The 22305-nt window shown below is 43.8% G+C and overlaps 1 protein-coding gene and 1 long non-coding RNA gene across 4 annotated transcripts in view; one reads left to right on the plus strand and one right to left on the minus strand.

The window, feature by feature from the left end:
- IKBKG (inhibitor of nuclear factor kappa B kinase regulatory subunit gamma) overlaps positions 1-22305 on the plus strand; it is a 52642-nt gene that overhangs the window by 22744 nt on the left and 7593 nt on the right. For 2 of the 3 annotated variants that reach the window (XM_072627219.1, XM_072627216.1), the window contains exons 4-9: positions 1929-2120; positions 3735-3796; positions 7015-7074; positions 7333-7456; positions 9930-10048; positions 12229-12381. In XM_072627219.1, coding sequence (XP_072483320.1) covers positions 1929-2120; positions 3735-3796; positions 7015-7074; positions 7333-7456; positions 9930-10048; positions 12229-12381 — 710 coding nt within the window. The remainder of the gene's footprint in view (positions 1-1928; positions 2121-3734; positions 3797-7014; positions 7075-7332; positions 7457-9929; positions 10049-12228; positions 12382-22305) is intronic. The other variant, XM_072627218.1, reaches the window with a different exon arrangement.
- On the minus strand, positions 18307-19256 carry LOC140516196 (uncharacterized). Its single transcript, XR_011971312.1, has 2 exons — positions 19052-19256; positions 18307-18645 (listed from the first exon to the last, which is right to left on the minus strand). It is a non-coding gene; the product is annotated as an uncharacterized lncRNA (long non-coding RNA).

Raw genomic sequence — 22305 nt, forward strand, 5'->3', positions numbered from 1 at the left:
GTTATTTATTTTTTAGTTTTAGATTTTTATTCTGAACTTAAACTCCAAAAAAGTAGCATTTTCCATATACTCAGTAGAACACAAAAAAGAAGATTGATCGTGTGTGAAACCATGAATCTCTGTTTCATACTGATGGCTTTTAAATTTGTGTGTGTGTGTGTGTTAAAAAAAATCCACGTTATTTTCAGAACTTTCTGACCTGTCTGCTTCCTTCTGTTGTCTTCTGTGCATTAAAAAAATATTTCAGTGGCTCTCTTTTTTTGCATCATTACTGCTAACTCCTACCCCTTAATCCCTTGCAATATACATTAATTTTTTTCTTCGGTAGTGTTTTTGTACCTCTTACCATTTGGCCAGTTCTGATTTTTATGGAGTTATTTTCTTCAGTAATGTTATGTACCTCTTTTACAAAGCTGTTAATTCTCTTTTCATAACTCTCATTTCTTTTTCCATTTTCCCCTCTACTGTTCTCATTTGATTTTTGGGATACTATTTTTGCTCTTTTAAAAAAGTCCAAAAGGAATGCTTGTCAGACTGGTGTCCCAGCGTTATTTTCTTTGAGCCTTTGCTTGTCTATATTCTCACTTCATTGTCTTCTTCTGTCTTGAGTTTCCCTGTTATTATAGTAGCTCTTTATGGTCAGGTTCTTTCTTCTAGCCTCTTTCCTGGCTTTGGACTTGATGTTAGGGCTGAGCTCTTTGCACTTCGGTGGGAGCTTGGGGAATGTCTGACCTGGTCTTCTGTCCCCTTCCATCCTTCTGCTGCTTTCACAGCTCTGGTGAGATCTGGGGTGAGGTCTGTTCACTGCACTCCTAGTCTGGGCTCTGCAAGTTCCTGACCTAGGCTGGAGTCTATTGACTTGTCCCTGGTTGGGAATTTCATTGGAAAGCTGCTGGATTCAGTCACTACTGACATGCTGGGAGGGTGCCCTTTGGTCTGGGACTCCTGCCGTGGTTATCCTACTGTAGGCTTATGGTACTGGGTGAAAGGCTAGAAATGAGTAGCTGCTCTGCCCCTGAAATCAGAGCCACAGGTACTTTTCTGTAACACGTTCCTTGCTCAGTACACTCGTGGGCCCACACTCTCTGCCCTGGATCTGGCAGCTAGAATTGGATGGTGGCTATAGAGGTGCCATATGGTCCCTGTTCCTGCCCCCAGTGCTAGTTCAGGGTTCCCCTGAGATTTTTTTTCTGCCCTGGTACCCTGTCTCAGCCCTTAGGCCTGTCAGTCCCTGGGTGCTGGAATGCTTGCTGCAACTACTGCTGGGCTATGTTCCTGACCAGCCCCTGCCTCAGTGTCCACAGACCTCTCACTCTAGCTTCCTAAGCTACCCTGGGCTGCAAAAGGACGCACTGTGACTTTTTCTGGGCTTTCTCCAATCAGAATTTAGACTGATGCATTTTCTAGATCTTTGTCAAGTCTGGTCCAGTCTGATACAAATTTCAGGGTTTTACTAGTGTAGGCATATTGGAGCTTGGAGTCTGCCCAGGTGTTTTTGCCCTGTAGTCTACTCATTCTAGTTAGTAATAATTTCTGAGTAATGGTAAGTAAGGTGGGATCAGATTGTGGAGGGCTTCAAATTCCAGGCTTGTGTTGTAACTAGTGGGAACCATTGACCATTTTTGGCCCAGGAATGAGAAGCATATGGAAAGAACCCTGGGTGATGATCATTGCTTTCTCTGGGGTTCACAGATCTGTCAGCACGGCCTGGCTAGCATGGCCTGCCAGAGTAAATGGACAGAGCAATGTTCTGGTTAAACTGTCTATGCCACCATCAGCATGCCTGGTCTTGGCAGATCTTGACAGTGAAATGGGTTTGGGCCTGGCTAGTATTTCACTAGGATCTTTTTTGAGCATCAGGAGCATCAGCAGACCTTTCAGAGGTCACCCTGAAGTCCCATCTAATTCAGAGTTTCTGGTTTTATGAGGGTCAGATCCCGGGCGAGACAGAAAGAGAGACTTTAAGGACCCTGACGGAGCAGCTTGAAGAACGTTTGCGACATTTTCAAGAGACCAGCGAAAACTTGCAGAAGGAGAAACAAGCCCTATTTTTGGAGAATCAGGAGCTGAAGAAGAAAGCAGCTGAGGGGCAAGCTGGGGAGACCCAGCCGAGGATGAAGGTAACTTGTGAGCTCATGGGACTCCTTCTCCCTCTGGGGGTAATGCTGACTTGGGCAAGTTCTAGCCTTAGCTCTGCCACTTACCAGCTGGCGACCTTGGGTGAGTTTTTCCACCTCTCCTCTTGGAAAAGGAATGGGGTTGAATTAGGTGATCTCCAAGTTTCCTTCCTGCTCTGTGATTCTGGATTTAATTCAGTGATCCTCTAGACCACTGCTGGGCTTGTTGAACCCACTGCTACATTTTACAGTTATAAATTCAATAAAACTTGATTTACAAATGTACAAACCATTATTAGGGGGGAGGATTTGGCCCTTGGGCCCTAATTTACTGACCCTCAAACACATAATTGTAAAGAATAGTAATTCATTTCACTGTCAGACAGATAAACTCTAGCTAGAGTGGTGCAACTCCAAATACAATCAGAATTGGAGAGTTGGAAAGGACCTTAGTGACCACCTAGTCCCACCCATACAGAAAGGAATTGCCACTATAACACACTTTCCAAGTGGTTATCTAGCCTGTGCTCAAAGACCTCCAGATTGGATAGCTCAGCATCTCTTGGGGCAAGCCATTCTGCTTCGTGACAACTCCAGTAGTTGGGCAGTTTTTCTTACATCAAGCCTAAATTGGACATTTCCGCCACACCTTCCGCCACATCCCCCTCCCCCCACATTGTTCCTGGCTCTGTTCAGGGCCAGACAGAACAAATCTAATCCCTTGTCCACAGGATAGTCCTTCAAATACTTGGCCCCTGCTCTTATGTCCCTTTGAGCCTTTTCTCCAGACTAAACATGACCAGGTCAGGGACTCAAGGCCCTCCCCTATCCTGGTAGCCCTCTTCTAGTTCATCTCTAGCTGCTGATCACAGCACTCCAGATGAGATGTGACAAGGGTGAAAGACGATGGCATTATCCCTCCCTGTTCTGGAAGCTCAGTCCCTTCTTAATAATTCAGTGGCCCAGAATGCATTTAGCTCTTTGCCCCAGAGCATACTCCACTGAATAACACTACACTTATGGTCCACTCTTAACACCCCTTGGCCCCTTAACACTGATGGTCCACTCTTAACACCCCTTGGCCCCTTAACAACAGCTGTCTCTGTGCCTCCCCCTTCTTCTGCTTGGAAAGTCAGTAGACAAATTTATCCCTGTTGCATTTCACTCATTAGATTGGCTGGGCCCCCTGGCCTGCCCAGGTCCTTTGTATCCTGACCGTCAGCCAGTGTGTTGGGTGTCACCTGTAAATTTAAGGAGTACACACTGTCTATGATTTTATCTAAGCCATTGCTTAAAAAGTGATCTGAGTTACTCTGGGAAAGAGAGGGAGGGTTCCTGGTAGAATTGGGATCCTGTCTGAGTGCTTACTACAAGTAAAAGTTAGCTTATGTCCATGCAGCATCAGGTTTGTCTCCTGACTCGGGTGCTTCTCCCAAGGAAGAGTCCCTCCTTTGGGGCACTAGGAAAAGCCATGGTACTTGCTCTGCATAGAGTCCGTTTAAACCAGAGGTAGATCTGATCCTGGGAGAGGGACACCAGATCTGTACATCACTCAGACATTGCTTACCACGTTTGTGCCTACTTGTGTGAAGCCTGGTTTTTTCTTTGGCGTTTCAGGACAGTGGGATCCAACCACAAAGACTGCTGGATACAGAATCTCTGCAAGGAGCAAGTGGCAGGTTAGCCTTCCTGCATTTTAGGGTCATGTACTTTCTTTTCATATTTTTTTTTGATTGGAATGGAATCAGCTCCAAAGTGACCTGTCCCTGTCTGTTTCTGGGACTTAGAAGGGGTTTCACAGTAGAACAACTTGACTTTATTATAGCAAACATAATTCTCCTAAGGGGAAGCTTAAGGTTTCAAACAAGACAGCAGGGAGGAGGATGGAGAGGGGCAATGAGGGCAAGGGGATTCAGGGCAAAAATATACTTCCTGGGCTCAGTTGCTTGAAAGTGGCAGATGTTGCTGTAACCCAATCTACTTTGGGCCTTGATAGGAATGGGGCTGGGGGATGGCATCACTGGTTACCCAGAGTTGGTACTCACAAATTAACTTCATTCATTTCGTTAAAATAGATTTTTATTAGGTGGTTACAGTATGCCAGATTGGGGATACAAAGAGGCAAAAGATAGTACCTTCCCCCAAGGAGCTTACAGTTTAATGGGGAAGACAACATACAAACAAATAGATACAAAACAAACTATGTACAAGATAAGTAGGAAAGAATTAACAGAGGGAAGGGGTTGGGGAAGGCTTCTTTTATAAGGTAGGATTTTAGTTGGGACTTAAAGGAAGCCAGAGAGGAAAGAGGACTGCATTTCAAGTGTCTGAGAGAGCCAGAGAAAATGTCCGGAGCTGAGAGATGCAGTATCTTGTTTGTGGAATGGCTGGGAGTCTGTTGTCACTGGATCAGAGAATACATATAAGGGAACATGTAAGAAGACAGGAAAGGTAGGAGGGGCTAGGTTATGAAGGGCTTTGAATGTCAAACAGAGCATTTTATATTTGCTCCTGGAGGCAATAGGGAGCCATTGGAGTTTCTTGAATAAGGGGGGCAAGGTGGTGACTTGATTAGAACTGAATTTCAGAAAAATCACTTTAGTGGCTGAATAGTGAGAGCATGGACTGTAGGAGGGAAAGACTTAAGGCAGGCAGACCCACTTACACGCTACTGCAGTAGTCTCAAGATGAGGTGATGAGGGCCCTGCACCAGGTGGGCAGCAGTATCAGAGGAGGGAAGACAGTATATTTGAGAAATGTTGCAGAGGTGAGGTAGGCCTTGGCAGGAGCTTGGATATGGTAGGGAGGAGAGAGAGTGGAGTCCAGGATGAATCTGGGTTGTGAGTCTGAGGGACTGGGAGCATGGTGCTGCCCTTTACAGGAATAGGGAGTGGGGGTGTGGGGATGGGGGAGGCGGAGATAATGAGTTCTGTTTTGTACATGTTGAGTTTCAGATGTCTGTTGGACATCCAGATTGAGATGTCTGAAAGACAGTTGGAGATTGGAGGTCAGAGGAACAGGAAAGGTAGATCTGAGAATCCTCAGTATAGAAGATGGTCAATCTATCCATGGGAGTTAATGAGATCCCCAAGGGAAGTAGGATAGAGGGAGGAGAGAAGAGGACTCAAGACATAGTGCTTGAGGGATACCTACAGTTAGAGGAAGTGATCTGGAGGAGGATCCAATAAAAGAGACAGAGAAGGAGCAGTCAGAGAGGTAGGAGGAGAACCAGGAGAAAGGGATGTCCTCAAGACCTAGAGAGAAGAGAGTGTCCAGAAGGAGAGAGTGATCAGTAGTGTCAAGGGCTACAGAGAGGTCAAGAATGACCATTGGATTTGGCAAATAAGATCATGAGTAACTTTGGAAAGGGCAGTTTCAGTAGAATGATGTGGTTGGAAGTGAAATTGTAAGGTGTTAAGAAGAGAAGTTAGAGATGCTTATTGTAGATGGCTGTTTCAAAAAATTTAGCCCGAAAGGGCAGAACAGAAACAGGATAAGAGGAGTGCATGGATCAATCAAGGGAGAGTTTTTTCCAGGATAAGGAGACATAGACATACATGTGGGCAGTAGGGAATGAGTGAGTTTGAAGTTGAGAGAGTGGAGATGCTGAGAAGGGACAGTCTGTTGGAGGAGATGGAATGGAATGGGATCACTTGAGTGATTTGACCTTGGTAAGGAGTAAGGCCACCTCATCATGTGAGATAGGTGATGGAGGAGAGGGACAGAAGGCACCTGAGTGATAGATGAGGAAAAGGAGAGAGGAAGAGGGAGTTCATAGTGGACAGTCTTGATTTTGTTCAGTAAATATGAGGCAAGCTAAGGTGAGGGGAGAGAGAGAGCCATGGCAGGTTCTAGCAAGCTCTCAGTTTGTCTCAGGTGAATGGACAGTGATCTTGTGCTGATGCTGGAGTCATTTTCTTCCTATCCAAGTAGCTCTGTGAGGTCATGAAAGGCCATGTCTTTAGAGAACAGTAATTTTCATTTTGTTAAAACAAGTTTTTGTTGATGAGTTTTTGGTTTTATATCCCCTGCATTTTCTGATGTCTCTCCTTTCTCCCTTATAATAAGAGATAGGGAGAATAAAGCCAGTTACACAAAACTAATCAGCATATTGAAAAAATTGGATGTTCTAGGCAGGATTCCACATCCACAGCCCCCTACCTCTGCAAAGAAGTAAGAGAAGGTAGAAAGCTAGAAACTCATGTAAGGCTGGCAGGGAAATGTGAGAGAATACAAGCCAGGCACTGTGTTAAATGTTTCACAATTGATATCTCATTTGATAATTGGATGGGAGCCATGGAAACTTCCAGCAAAGGTAGGTGCGGAACATGGATGAAGTCCAGAAGTGCCAGCTTTAGGGAATTGGTGGGTGGACCAGTGACACCTCTGAAACCCCTTTTACATTCAGGCTATTGGCTGAATAGGCCTTTGGTCTTAGATGGGGCTTGGGGCTGGAGGAAGGACCCTTCTAGCTCCTGTCTTGAAAGGGGTGGGCGAGCCAGCCCAGCTCCTGGCAGCAGAAGGCTGGGTTAGCTTCTGCTTCTTTTGCCAAGGCTTCATTGCCTCAGGAGCCACTAGGGGGCGCCATAGTGCACAGATCTCTGGGCCTGGAGTCAGAAGACCTGAATTCAGATGTGCCCTCAGACATTGGCTAGCTGTGTGACCCTGGGCAAGTCACTTTGCCTCTGACTGCCTCAGTTTCCCTATCTGTAAAATAGGAATAATAATAGCATTTCCCTCGCAGGGTTGTTGGGAGGATCAAATATGGGCTTAGCACAGTGCTTGTCACATAGGGATTTAAATAAATCCTTGTTCCCCTTCCCCCCAACCTTTCCTGAGAGGGATTCCAAGGGTGCAGGGCTCATAACAGCTTTTCCTTTTTGTATTTTTCTTTTAGTAGTAGGAGTGGGGATTCGAATGACTTACTGAAGAAGAAGATGCAGGATGTTGAGAATGAGTGAGTTGTTAGTACAAAAGCTCCAGAGGTTTTCACCCATTCAGTGGGACAGTCACCTGTGCTGGCTCTGAAAGGCACCCCTTCCCTGCCTTCTCTCCCTTTCTCTCTCTCTCTGTCTCTCTCCCCCCGCTCCCCCCAGTCTTGGATTCCCTGATGCTTTTTGCCCCATCATGGTGCAGATCAACAGGTTTCTAGGCCAGCCTCAGGACACCTTGACCCACTGCTGAGCTGGGGAAAGCCAGGGATTGCCTTTTCTAGGAACACGGTGCTGAAGCAGGAGCTGGCGTCCCTGCAGGGCAAGGTGGCCCAGTTGGCAGCGAGGGAAAAAGATGTGGAGAGGAGGGCCGAGCAGCAGTTACAGGCCCTGAAGAGACAGGTGGAGGTGAGGAGGATGAACTCTGATTGGCACCTAAACTAAGGGCCTTAGGATTGCCTCAGTTCACTGGAACACTCAGTGCCTGGGACAGGGAGAAAGGGAAGAGAGAGAGGGAGAAGCAGTGGTTCTGGGATGGATGCCTGGCCTGGTCAGAGGGGAGGGAGAGTCAGTGGTTCTGGGATGGATGCCTGGCCTCATCAGAGGGGAGGGAGAGGAAGCAGTTCTGGGACACCCATCCTGGTCAGAGTGGCAGCATGGTGGGATGGCAGCAGCAATGCTGGATTTAGCATCACAGAACCTGGGCTTGAATTCTGTATGTGATCTTGACTCAGTGACTTTTCAGGATTATAGATTGAATATCACTATAGATGAGCCCATTGAGACCCAGAGAGGGAAGGGGCTTGCCCACTGTCATCTGCATAGTAAGTAAGTAGCACAGTGAAGATCTGAACCCAGCTATTCTGACTGAGCCTCAGTTTTCTGACATGTTAATTGATGATCTTGAAGGACTCTTTTGGCCCTAAGTCCCATAATTTGTCTATTTGCAGAAAATAGCATTTCACCATGTCCACATGTTCCCCAAGGGCCTCCTGTGTGGAAGTCCAGGGCCTGTTGCTCTGGGGACTTCACAGGTTAAAGACTTTGTACTGTCATGGAGCTCATATTGTTGGAGTACAGAACCAGGCATATGCCCAAAGAGCTCACTAGGCAGATAAAGCATCATAGATTTGGGGCTGACCCAGTGAGGGTTCCAGGAGGTACCCAGGTGGGCCTCCTCAAGCTGGAACCTTGAAGGATGAAACCTTGAAGGGGAAAAGCTCCGTGGTACCAGGTAAGGATGTGATAAGGGAGATTTCATCTAGCAGACATTTCTTAACCTGCTTGACATGTCAGGGGAGACCAAAAGATCAAGAAAACTTGATCCCTGCCCTCATGTACCTTTGACCCTAAACAGGAAGATGAGACATGTATAAAGCAAAACAAGAATTCATGCATGCCACACTTTAATATGTGAAAAGAAACTGGGAGAAATAGCATTTATACTGTAGAATGCTTTTACAGTTAGGATCTTATTTGATTATCATGACAACCCTGGGAGGGCAGTGCTATTATGACCACCATTTTACAGATGAGTTTCCTGAGAAAGGCATAGGTTGAATGATTTGCCCAGGGTCACACAGTAAGGATGCGCCCTCGAGCTGGAAAAGTCAGTTGGAGGCTGATTGTGGAGGACCTTGAATTTGAGAAGCAGTAGCGCGAAGGGGGAGTGGCATTGAAAGCTTTTTAAGGAAGGAGAAAGCCATGATGATAATTGTCTGGTGTTTGTGTGTAAATCAAATTGGAGGGGAGCCAACTAGAGGAAGAGAGAGAGGTCTGTGTCTCTAATGGCAGCACAAGCAAGAGGGGGGCTGATAGGAAAGGGGATTGTTTGAGGTGGCCCTGGGGGGTAAGGGAGGGTCCATCAGCAGTGTCTGTTTTCCCCACCCCAGTGTTTCTTAGGCTTCTGGTGCTGCCATGCAGAGAAATAGTGAAGTGGGGTTGGGCCTGGCTGAAAGGGCGAGACCCCATCTAGCTATGTTGAGTTCCAGGTATGGGCAGGATGCCTGCTGTGGGGAGCTAGCCAGGTGGGAGCTGGGATGAATCTAGGGCTTAGGGAGAGTGCAGGCCTGGAAACTGGGAGTCTTCCACATAGAGGTGGTCAATGAAGCCCAGGAGGCAAAAGCAGGAGGATTCAGCTTTGGGAGGTGAATTCCAGAGAAGGAAATCATTTCCTGTTAGCATCATAAGCTTTGCTAGGCTTTGAGCTCCCTGAGGCCAGGACTCCATCTAAACTCTTCCAGCCCTTATGGATCCATCCACAGTTGGTTGGCCCCTAATGTTTGTTGAATTGAGAAGAAACAGGCAGAGAGTTAGCGTTAGAAGAAGGAGAAGGCAGTGTTGTTGCCACCAAGAGAGGAGCAAAGAGGAAGTAGAGAAAGGGGAGCAGTCTCCAGCTCCAAAGGCTGCCAGGAAGTCCAGGAGGTTGAGGCCAAAGCAGTTCTCCAAGTGCAGATCTGACCATTTGCTCCTGACCCAGGGGTGGGGAACCTGCAGCCTCAAGGCTGCTTGCGGCCTATTAAGGGGATTTGTTCTGTAAAGTTCGGATTCAACTAGAGGGCTGCACTTGAGGCCCTAGAGGGCCACATGTGGCCTTGAGGCCACAGGTTTCAGCCCCTACCTCCTGTACCTGACCTCAAATTCCAGGGGCTGTTTATCAATTCATGGGTGACATATGCTCTCTTCTGGCATCAAAAGGCCATTGCAGTCTGGCCCCATCTTTTCATTATTGGAGTACTAATTGCATTTTTATTTTTTCATTCTGAACTTGGGGAAGTAAGGGTGTGGTGGAAATCCACTGGGATTTCTGCCTCTGGTTTAACACACAGGCCTTGTAAAGAACAGGAGAGGCCTGACATGCAGCTGCCATCTTTCTCTACAGCAACTGACGGAAGACAAAGGATCTGTGAAAGCCCAGGTGACCTCACTACTTGGGGAGCTGCAGGAGAGCCAGAGTCGCCTGGAGGTTTCAAACAAGGACAAACAAGTCCTAGAGGACAGGTAGGGAATGGAGCACCAGGCTTGGGCCAGGGCTTCCTTCTCTTCCATTATTCCTGCTTCACCTGGTGATCTCATTGGCTCCCACGGATTGAATGACCCTGTCTAAGCTGGTGGTTCTCACATCTCCCTTTCTTGCCCCAACTTCTCTGCTGACTTCCAGTCTCGCATCTCCTTTCAGACATCTCAGACTGGGTGTCTAGTAGACATCAATATGTCCCAAACAGAACTCATGTTTTTGCTGAAACCCTCCCCACCTCCTGTTGCTGTTGAGAGCAATACTTCCCAGTCCCTCAGGCTCCCAACTGAGGTGTTGTTCTTTTACCCCCTCAACCCCCTCAATAGCCAATCTGTTGCTGAGGCCTGTCCTTTTCACCTCTGCAGCATCTCTCAAATATGCTCCCTTTTTTCCTCTCATGTGGCCCCCACTCCAGCCCTCATCACCTCCCACTTAGACTATTGCAGTAGCTGTTGGGGGTCCTCCTGCCTTACTGCAGTCCATCCTCCATTCAGCTACTAAGGTGATTTTTCTAAAGCTCAGGTCTGATCATGTCACAGCTCCCTTCCCTCCACAGATAAACTTTGGTGGCTCCTTAGTACCTTCAGGATCAAAGACAAAATGTTCTGTTTGGCATTCAAATCCCTTCCACAAGCTGTTCCTATCTTAGACCATATGCCCGCCCTCCCATGTATTCTTTGACCCAGTGATAATCAACTTTCTTGCTTTTATTTAAACAAGACCCTCCATCTCTCAACCCTGGACCTTTTCTCTGACTGGCTGTCCTCCCTACCTGTCCCTCCCTCCTCATCTCTGCCTCCTGGCTTCCTAGGCTTCCTTCAAGGCCCAACTAAAATCCCTCCTTCTACAGGAAGCCTTTCCTCTTCCCCTTAGTTCTGGGGTCTTTCTTCTGGTGATTATTTCCATTTTGTCTCTACTTAGCTTGCCTTGTATCTGTTTGTTTATAGACTGGGAGCCCCTTGAGGGCAGGGCCTGTCTTTCATCTCATTTCATATCCCCAGGGCTTGGCACATAGTAGGTGCTTCATAAATGTTTATTGACTAAGTGACTAGCATACTTCCAGGGCCGCAAGGGCCTCTTCATTTTAGCTAATTTAGAACTATCAGATAAGACTGGGGCATTTTTACTTCAAATAAATTCCTCACAGCAAAGTAGATTTCCACCAAGGAGAAATTAGGGGATAATTATTTTCTTCATAAAAAAAAATTACAGGAGATTCATCAAAAATATTTAAATTGCAAGTTCCCTTAGGACATTCAGTTCTGAATTGATCTATTTTTTTCCTGTGGTGGGTGAAAAGGTATCTGAGGGATGCCTCAGACAGTACCCTGAAACCTGGAGCAAGGAATTCATTTGTCTCTTAGCCATAAAATTGGATTAGATGATCTCTCAAGCCAGTTGTCTGCCTTTCCAGGAGGCCTTTGGAACCCAGGGACGTAAAGTGAGTTTACAAAGGTCTTAGACCCCAGAGGTGGAATCAGAGCCCAGGTCCAGTGAGTTAGGAATCAGGATGCATTCCTTGTACTGTCACAGGTGGCCCCAAATGATAGTCACCTGTAGACCAGCGGCTGGGCTCTCTAGTTCCTTACTTTGACAGTGGCACTTGGATTCATAGAGGGATGGTATTTGCCAATCTTAGGGCATTCTTCAGATGTGAGCTGTAATCAGAGTTGCTCTTGGGTACCACATAGAGTTGGGGGCAAGACATAGTCACTACTCCCATGCTGTACAAATTGGGAAATACTACTTCCAGTTTTTTTTAAGGCAGAAAAGTATGAGGTATTAGACCCATTGGTAGGTTCATCTCTTATGTAGTGTGGGACCCAGGGCCATGCCCTCTGTGCTTCTCTTCCCTCTTCTCTAGAACAGCTCATGTCCAGGTAAGATCCTTTGATTCTGTTCCTCAAGGGCAGACCTGAAGAGGAGGTCTCTGCTTGGGTGATGTGAGTGTGGGAGCGAAGGTGTGAGTGGAAAGGTGTGGGTAGGCCAATTAGTGGCAGCTGGCTCAGCTTCCTTCTCAGGAGCCCTGACTGTCCTTAGCCCACAGACCTGGCTGGGGCCCATCCCATTCACTGCCATCCTGCTTGGCTTAGGGGACTTGACCCGAGCCTCTCTTCCCCCATGACCCCTCACTGACTTTTTCTCTCTTGTTTTCCTGTACAAGAGCCCGGGCAGCCAGTGAGAAGGTCAAGCAGCTGGAGAGTGAGAATGAACAGCTGCACAAGCAACACAGTGTGCAGGTGGACCAGCTGCGCATGCAGACCCAGAACGTGGAAGCTGCCTTGAGGATGGAGCGGCAGGCCGCATCTGAGGAGAAGTGAGCAGGGCATTGTTTTGAGTGCCCCTGGTGCAGAGATTGGGGGAGGGGACTTGGGCAGAATCCTCACAGGGCAGGTACCAGCGTATTGCCAGTTGTGCCAACCAGGGCCCAGCTCAGGAGCAAACCAAGCTCTGTGATCACCTTCATGCTCTCCTGTGCTTTCTTATCATCTTCATTCTCGTGTGCCTTGTCCTTCTTTTTCTCCCTTCTGCCTCCTCCCAGGTCTCTCCCACCACCTCCTAATCTTTAAGGGAAGTGGGTACAATACTATACATCATGTAGAGAGTGGGATCCAGAAAAGACTCCACTGGAGCCTTGGCCCTACCATTTACTACCTTTTGTGAGCTTGAACAAAACATTGGGCTTCTTCGAGCCTTACTTTCTTCATCAATAAAATGGGATAATGATACTTGCACTACCTAGCTCCTAGTTAAGTTCTTGTGAGAAAAATGTATTGTTAAATCTTGGGGCAATATGTCACAGAAGAAAGAGTATTAGGTCTAGGTTCAAATTCTACTTCTGACATCTGTGACCTTTAGCAAAAAGGCTATTTCTCCCTAGGCCTCAGTTTCCTCCTTTGTAAAATGAGATTGAATTAGATGGTCTCTGAGTTTCCTTCATAAGATCTAAGATTTAGGATCCTAGTGCTTGCTATAAAGACATGAAGTGGAATGCTGTTTTCCTGGGGGGGGGGGGGGGGCGGTGTTATTAGCTCCAGATTGAACCAATCAGAGTTGTAGGCCACCAGCCTGAGTGGTGCCTTACTTTGGATGTTAGATACCATCCTAGCAAGTGTTGTGAGAGAGGAAAGAAATCTGTTAGATACATCTTACCATTAGACAAAGCCCCCTCACCTTGTCTTTTTTTGGGGAGGCCGCAGAGCAGCAATGAGTCTTCCCACTTCACATGAGTCAGTTCCCTGGGAAGGTCCTCTTTGCTTCCCAGAGCCATCATGTTTTCTAGTCAGTGTGTGGAAGGAAGGGAGATTTCTTCCCACCCCAGGTATCAAAAAGGCTTCTCTTCCTGCTTGGGTAGCAAGGCTTTTCCCATTTGGGCAAAACATAATGGAAGGAGTTTTTGGATATCACCCTGGATGATTTGTGGGAAATTCCTGGGGCCTCTTTTGTCTTTTAAGTCTCTTCAAAGGTCTGCATGGATGTCAGCCAGCTTGGCCTTCAAGTCTAACTACTCCCAGTGTTCTGTTTTCTTGCTTAATGAGACGTTCCTGGCACCCCATGCTGTGCTGCCTTTTGGGGCTCCTTTTCAAAGGCATGGTGTTAGGTAAGCTAGTTTCTAGGTCTTCTCCATATTATTTATTAAATACCTACTATGTCAGGTTGAATTAAGCTCTGGAGATACTAGTACAAAGAAGGAAACCATCCCCACGTTTGCAAGAGGGAGACAGTAAGTCGTGTCAAAATACATAGAGTATAAATACAAAAGCAATAAATACATCCATGCCAAATGGTGTTAAATCTATTGTGATTTTGGAGGGATGGCACTAACCACTGTGGGATGCAGAGGATCAGGAAAGATCCCATGCAGAATGGTGGTATCTGAACTGTGTCTTAAAGCAGGAGAAGGTCTTGGAGGCATAGAGGAATGGAGTGTGTTCCAGGTGTGGGGGAAATGGAAGGCCCTCAGCTTGGGAAGGGCATTAAGAGCTAACCAGATGCATTTCTATTTGATTCTAGAGGCATCAGGAAGCCACTAGAATTGGGTTAGTAGATAGTCAGATCTCTGCTTAAGGACAGTAACTTTGGCAACAGTGTATAGCGTAGATAGGGAGGCCATTTAGGAGGTTGTTGGAATAATCTGGGTCAGAGGTGCTGAGGTCCTGAGCCAAGGGTGTAGCTATGTGAGTGGGAGGAGGGTTGGATGAGAGAGATGTTAAAGAAGAAACAAAGGTCCTGGCAACTGACCTTGGGCTGAGGGAGAGGGATGATAATGCTGACATGATGAATCTGAGCCACATCAAAGATAGCAGGCTGTGCCTTTGACAGAAAGAAGGAAGTGTGGAGGAGGGGAAGATTTAGGGGGAAAAGGGAACAAGTTCAGTTTTAGACCTATTGAGTATAAGATGGGAAGCTTCAGGGCAAGGAAGGCCTAAAGTGTTTAGCACAGTGCCTGGCACACAATGAATACTTAAGAAATCCCTTTCTCCCTCCCTCCTTCCCTCCCTCCCTTCTTTCCTTCCTTCCTTCCTCCCTCCCTCCCCCCTTCCTTCTCTCCCTCCCTCCCTTCCTTTTCTTCCTTTCCTCCCTCCCTCCCTCCCCCCTTACTTCCTCTCTCCCTTCCTTCTTCCCTCCCTTCCTCTTTCCCTTCCTTCCTTCCATTAGAGACATGCTCGACACTAATAAGGTATCCAAAAAAATTTATCGCAGCAGAGTTCAGAGGAATTGAACACTTTGGCCAAAGCGGACCCCCACTCTTTTTTCATGAGGAGGGAGCACTGAGTACAGAAGTGAGATGAGCTGTATACTGTTAGTTCAAGATAGATCCTCCCATCAGGGGACAGATTGGTCTGTTCCCCTTTAGGTCACCACCTTCTTTACACACCCATTACATACCTCCTTAATATGTTTCCCCCCTTTCTCTAACATATGAAATGTGCCTAATTTTGTGCTTCCCATCCCCCAGGGGGAGAAGTTAATATGCAAGTAGCTTATTAATATATCATTTATTTATTTTTCAGTTCTTAACATTCACTTCCACAAGAATTTGAATTCAAAATTTTCTCCCCATCTCTCCTCACCCATACCCCAGGATAGCGTGCACCCCTTCCTCCAATCTGTCCTCACTTCTGTTACCCACCTTTCTTCCATCCCCCTTCTCCTCCATTTTCCTGTAGGGCAAAATAAATTTCTGTACTCCATTGCCTGTATAGCTTAATTTCCAATTGCATGCTAAAACAATTTTTAACATTTATTCTTAAAGCTTTGAGTTCCATATTCTCTCCCTCCCTCCCCACCCACCCTCAATGAGAAAACAAGCAATTCAGTATAGGTCATACATGTGTAACAATGCAAAGCACTTCCATAATAGTTATGTTGTAAAAGACTAACCACATTTCCCTCTGTCCTGTCCTGCCCTTTATTTATTCCATTCTCTCCCTTGACCTGTCCTCCCACAATAGTGTTTGCTTCTGATTAGCCCTTTCCCCAATTTGCTGTCCCTTCTATTATCTTCTCTCTCCTATCCCCTTTCCCCTGCCTTCCTGCTGCAGGGTAAAATAGATGTCCATATCCAATTGAGTGTGTGTTATTCCCTCCTTAAGCCAAATCCCATGACAGTAAGGCTCAATTATTTCCTTTCATCTCCCTCCTCTTCCCCTCCATTGTAGAAGCTCTTTCCTGCCTCTTGTATGTGAGATGATTTGCTACGTTCTACCTCTCCCTTTTTTCTTACTTGTAGTACATTCCATTCAACAGTAATTTTATTTTTTTAAGATATTCTACCTTCATATTCAGCTTACCCTGTACCCTCTGTGTGTGTGTGTGTGTGTGTGTGTGTGTGTGTGTGTGTGTGTGTGTGTGTGTGTGTGTGTGTGTGTGTGTGTGTGTGTGTGTAATCCCTCCAACTACCCAGATACTGAGAAAAGGTTCAAGAGTTAAAAATATTATCTTTCCATGTAGGAATGTAAACAGTTCAACTTTAGTATATCCCTTGTGATTTCTCTTTCCTGTTTACCTTTTCATGCTTCTCTTGATTCTTGTGTTTGAAAGTCAAATTTTCTTTTCAGCTCTGGTCTTTTCATCAAGAATGCTTGAAAATCCTCTATTTCCTTGAATGACCATTTTTTTCCCCTGAAGTATTATATTCAGTTTTGCTGGGTAGGTGATTCTTGGTTTTAATCCCAGTTCCTTTGACTTCTGGAATATCATATTCCACGCCCTTCGATCCCTTAATGTAGAAGCTGCCAGATCTTGTGTTATCCTGATTGTATTTCCACAGTACTCGACTAGGAGTTTCTCTTTTTGGATCTCTTTCAGGAGGTGATTCTTTCAGTCTTTATTTTGCCCTCTGGTTCTAGAATATCAGGGCAGTTTTCCTTGATAATTTCATGAAAGATGATGTCTAGGCTCTTTTTTTGATCATGGCTTTCAGGTAGTCCCATAATTTTTAAATTGCCTCTCCTGGATCTATTTTGCAGGTCAGTTGTTTTTCCAATGAGATATTTCACATTGTATTCAATTTTTTCATTCTTTTGGTTTTGTTTTGTAATTTCTTGGTTTCTCATAAAATCATTAGCTTCCACCTGTTCCATTCTAATTTTTAAAGAACTATTTTCTTCAGTGAGCTTTTGAACCTCCTTTTTCATTTGGCTAATTCTGATTTTTAAAGCATTCTTCTCCTCATTGTCTTTTTGGACCTCTTTTGCCATTTGAGTTAGTCTATTTTTAAAGGTATTATTTTCTTCAGCATTTCTTTGAGTATCTTTTAGCAAGCTGTTGACTCACTTTTCATGATTTTCTTTCATTGCTCTCATTTCTCTTCCCAATTTTTCCTCTACTTCTCTTACTTGATTTTCAAAATCCTTTTTGAGCTCTTCCATGGCCTGAGACCATTGCATATTTTTTTGGAGGTTTTGGATATAGAAGCCTTGACTTTGATGTTTTCCTCTGATGGTATGCTTTGTTCTTCCTCATCCAAAATGATTGAACAAAATACCTTTTCACCAAGAAAGTAACCTTCTGTAGTGTTATTTTTTTCCCCTTTCTTGACTTTTGAGTCCTTTGTCAAGTGGAGGGTATACTCGAGGGACCTGTAAGTTCTCAGTTCCTCCAAGGTGGCACAATCAAGGGAGAGGAGTTTCTTCCTCTCCTGACCTGTGCTCTGGTCTGGGAGCAACCACAAGAACTCTTTTCTGCCCAGTATCTGCGAGTAGGGTTCCCTCTCCATAGTCACCACCAATTCCACCAGCCAGCACTCCTCCTCACCCCAGGACTGCCACTCAGAACTGAGACTCAGATCAGCTGCTCGATTCCCCCAGAGTCTTTAGGCTGTGGGCTCCAAAAGTGGATGCTGCTGCTGCCCTGGGGCTGGGGTGAACTGTGCTCCCTTCTCACCCAGGTGAAAGAGCTTTCTCACTGACCTTTGAAGCTGTCTTTGGCATTTGTGGGTTGAGAAATCTGGGAACTGCAGCTGCTATCTGTGATTCTGCACCCTGAAGTCTGCTCCAGTCCTGTCTGTGCAGTGTTGCGTGGGCAAGGCCTGGTGCAATAGACCTTTCCAGGCTGTCTTGGGCTGGAAATCTCTTTCACTCTGTCATTTTGTGGCTTCTGCTACTCTAGAATTTGTTTAGAGTCATTTTTTACAGGTATTTTATGGGCTATGGGGGAGAGCTAGAGTAGTTTTGTCTTTCTACCGCATGTAGCTTATTAAGTAAGCGCAAAGAAGAGCTTTCTCCAGGTTATTCCCGGTCATATTTCTGAACCTGTTCAGGCCAGATTGGCCCCTATCCTGATTCTGCGGTTTTTTGAAGGCCACTGTCTGTCTCCTGATTGGTTGAGTCCCCTTGTAATCTGCTAGCCTTCTTATTATCTGACTTATTCTCAATGACTTCATCAAATAATAATAATTTCTGTGGAAACTTAACTTTTTTCCATCTCTCACAGTCCCTCCTATTTCTTTTGATGTGGGTTATGTTGCCATTCCTTCTCCCTAATACATTCTTCAAACCTTTTTAACATCATTTAAGAGTTAAGAGTTTCCTGTATTTCTTTCCACTAAGATCTTAACATTTCCCTCCTTAAAATTTTGTTTCCATATTTTTAATGCTCCCTTACTCTCTCATATGAATTCTTCCCTTCATCTATCTCCCCTTTAAGTAGGAAGGCAGAGAAGCTGATTGACGCATTGACAGACTACAAAGGGGCAATCCCCTTCATAAGTACAGAAACAGGGACCCAAAAGAAAAAGGTGAATCAATGAGTTGTCTATTTAGAAGTTTCATCTCATACAGCAGTTGGAAGGGGGGGGGGGGGGGGCATCATCATCTGTTGCAGCTTTCTGGTCTGGATGTTGTTCAAGCCATCTTCGTCAGAGTATCTTCTTCCCATCTTTTGTAGAAGTCCTTTTTCCTGTGTCCATTCTCCCATCAAATTGATGGTGACACAATTTATGAATTACAATTCTTAAGCCTTATACCCCTTATTACTTTTACAAAATTAAAATTGGAACTTTGGCCAATTCTCCATTATTTATTCCCCCATCAAGAGGATGAGACTTCATTAAGAAATTAATAACAGACGCCAATACCTACAAAAATACAATAAGTGATCAATTTTTAGCACAGTACATATCAAGTCATAAACACTTTCAACTGCTGATCATGCTATACTTCTTTAAAGCATTTACAAGATAGACTACAAACCATTTTTCTTTTAACATTAACCGAGAGAAGAATAATATTACCTAGGTAATTCACAAGCCTTCAACCTGATTATTTCCATACTATTACTAAGAATTAAAGGACCCTAACTTATTGTTGTTGGTCTAAAATCCTAAGCCTAATAACTTAATCTTGGATGTACATCTTAACCTCAGATGTTTTCCTACCAATCTATTATTTAATAGATCTGATCTTATGCTTACAAAACTTTTGATTATAGGAATTTGCCATTAAGAGTGGGGACAGAGCTGGAGCAAGGGAACATTTCCTTACTTCACATCAATTCCAGGCAGCAGTTGTGTAGATTGTCAGCTGGCACTTAGCCTGGCTTAAGTCTGCCAGGTATCAGAGGGGAAATTGAGTCAGGAGAATCCTCTCAGCTCAGGTCATTCTTCCAAACTTTGCATGAGATCAGCATCTCACAGGTTCACTGGTATTATTGGCCATTGGCTCAGACAACCTTTCCTTATATCCACACCTGGAGTTAGACTCAGAAGAATTGTCAGTTAACAGTCCCATAAAATCTTAAAATAACAAGCTCCAATAATCAGTCTCAGGTATGACTATAATCTCACATTAGTTGAGAAACATCTAAAGCAATTCTTGCATGCCTTTCCATACTTGTTCTAGTTCCTGAATAAATAACAGTCAAAATCATATTTACCATTAAAATCATAAATTATTGCTCTAATAGATTTACATATGTTTCCCAAAGTTCTCTATCCTTTTCTAACCATGCTTAGTCTAAAGAATGATTTACACCTATGAAAAGTTCAAACACAAACTTCAACCTCTGTTTAGGTCATGGAATGAATTCAAATCAAGACATTTAACTATTCCATCAATGCAAAATATTACCAGAGGTTACCCTGCCTCTAAGAAACTTACACTGAAATTCTTTTTCCCAAGCTGAAGATGTCTCTGATTTAGTCTCAGTAGTTAGTTCAGTCAGTTAATTGACTGAATACCCAATTGCTCTTACATCATTTTGTAACATGTAAAAAGCTTATTCCATACCGATTTACCTTTATTACCGTTAACTTTAAATCCTAGCCTTAGTCTATAGGATAACGATTCAACATTGTGTTTGTATCTTTGTTTCCTTTCTTTTCTCTTATTGTTCCTGTATCATTCAGAAAGAATGTTCTTATTCCAGTGAATTGATTCTTTGTGAGACTATACAAGAGTACCAATTTTACCCAATTATTGGATTGAAAACAGCAAAATTTCACATGCTTGCATTGTGTTCATTTCAGAAAACATGGCATAAAAAGGAAAAACAAGTATATGACTAGATAATCAGACTCAGGAATAGCACTCCCATTCTCTCTCTCTCAGTAGCCAGTGGCATTCCCCCAGATACTAATTTAATGCAGACAACTATCTCCAAATTCAAACTCAAAACAAAAACTAATTATGGTCCTAAGAACTCAAACAGCAAGTTTCACCAATCACAGCTTAGAGCCAAATACAGTTATTTTATTCTAATGGAGTTGCAGTAAGCAATAAAGATTTTCCAGGACTTACATACATAAAGGATTCCATGTAGCATCTTTCCTTCTGAAATTTACATTTGTCCTGGTGTAAAAGCCAATTGTTAAAAAAAATCCTCTCCTTGTTTAGGAACTACATAACCCCAACAAGTTCTTTTCCCGGGACTGATGACCTTGCCCACACAGATGGTTTCCAAGGACCTTGGCAGTTTTACAAAATAAGGGGAACAGCACAGACCCCAGGGAGGGGGGTTGATGCTAGTGCCCTTGTTCACTGACTCTCTATACCTACAGGAGGACTGTTCTGAATGGGCAAAATCAATCCAAATAAAGTTTTCACCCAATCCCCTCCTTTCCATACACAGTAATCAATTAACAGTTTTAGGTTTTACCATTAAAACAGTAACCCCAAATAACTTAGCAATCTCACGAATTTCACAAATGAGAGCAAAATAATTTTGACAAAAACTTCTCCCTTAAAGCAAAAATAAACCTTTAAACATTGGAATTCATTAAAACCATTTTAAGTCCTATTTATTCCTAAATTATTGCAGAATTAATGTAGTAGAACATAAACCTCCAGATTAACATACACAAATATATCCTTAGATGAAACCGGCTTAAAAATCACACTTATTTTCTTTCAAGGATTCTCATTTTCTTGATAGAAAATTTACAGCACAGCAACTTTTACACAGAAACGATAATAACTTCCCTTTACTTAACAGCTTCTTAACCCATTCATCATTAATGTAACAATGTAATTCCTAATACAACAACATTTAGATATTTCCAAATCACCATGTACAGAAATTCATCTCTTTACTAACATGTGGACACACATTATCACCTGGTAATCATTTAATATAACTTCTTGATTACAGAAATTGCTAGAAATTTGTGTCATCCTGCAGTCCATGTCAGTTGGTTTTATGATTACCTAGATAACTATCCCTGTAATCAGAGCTTAAAACAATGGTAAATTGCAGCCTTAAAATACTTCCTCACACACTCACAACATACCTAAACCATCTGAAACTGATTCAGAACAACTATCTAGAGACAGGAGGGATTTGAATACTGTCCCGTCCTGTCCCCTCACCCTGTGACCCCGCCTGCCCCATTTGTTCCCAGACCTTCTCATCTGCCTTCCTTATTTTCAGTCAGACCTTTATTCATCTTTCCAAATCTCTCAATCCCATTACTCAGATTATCCCACTTTCCTTTACATTTTAACCGTAAGACAAGATAGGTCATAAATTATCACTCTTCACTAGCATAGTTGCACTGCCTTAAACAAAAAAAAGGTTTCTGACTTGAACCCTTACAACCTTGTACACCCTTGTTTCACAAGCTTGTTTATTGTTCCCTAATTACACTCACTCAGGAAGAATGAGATACTTCAGGAATTAAATCTTTTAATCCAAGATTTCAAATGGAAAATATACATCAGCATTGTCACTGCTTATTTATAACAAATTATAAGTTTCAAATTATCAAATTTCTATAAAAATACAATCCAGTTTAGAAACACATGTCAAATGCATTTCCAGAAATTATCTTATTACTTTTGGCATTTAGAACCCATTTTTAATGTAATAAAAATTTCTATAATTTTGTCGGTTTTCCAATCAGGTTACTAAGTTTCATTTCTTCTGTACTCTTTCAACATACTCAGATCTTCTGAAATAACATGGGGAATGAAGTGGCTGAAAGCATGTAGACCAGTTGCTCCTCCATCTCCCGTATTTCTTTACGCTATTCCTGTTTTTTTTTTTTTACCTTTACTCAGACTAACTTTATTCTCCTTTATATTCCAAGTAAAAATAAAATGCTTAACAATTTTGTCCTACCCTGAACCTTAAAAACTAAGTTAAATATCTTAACAGTTTACATACCAAGAAAGCCACTTTTCTTCTCCTCCCTCTCTGCAAAAAAACCAAACAAACCAAAAAACCCCCCTTTTTCCTTATCCTAAAGTGATCACTTTTTAAAGACAGAAAATGTTAATTTTTTTGCCACTTCAAACAATTG

This window comes from Notamacropus eugenii, chromosome X (genome assembly GCF_028372415.1).
Source record: "Notamacropus eugenii isolate mMacEug1 chromosome X, mMacEug1.pri_v2, whole genome shotgun sequence".
Classification (NCBI taxonomy): domain Eukaryota; kingdom Metazoa; phylum Chordata; class Mammalia; order Diprotodontia; family Macropodidae; genus Notamacropus; species Notamacropus eugenii.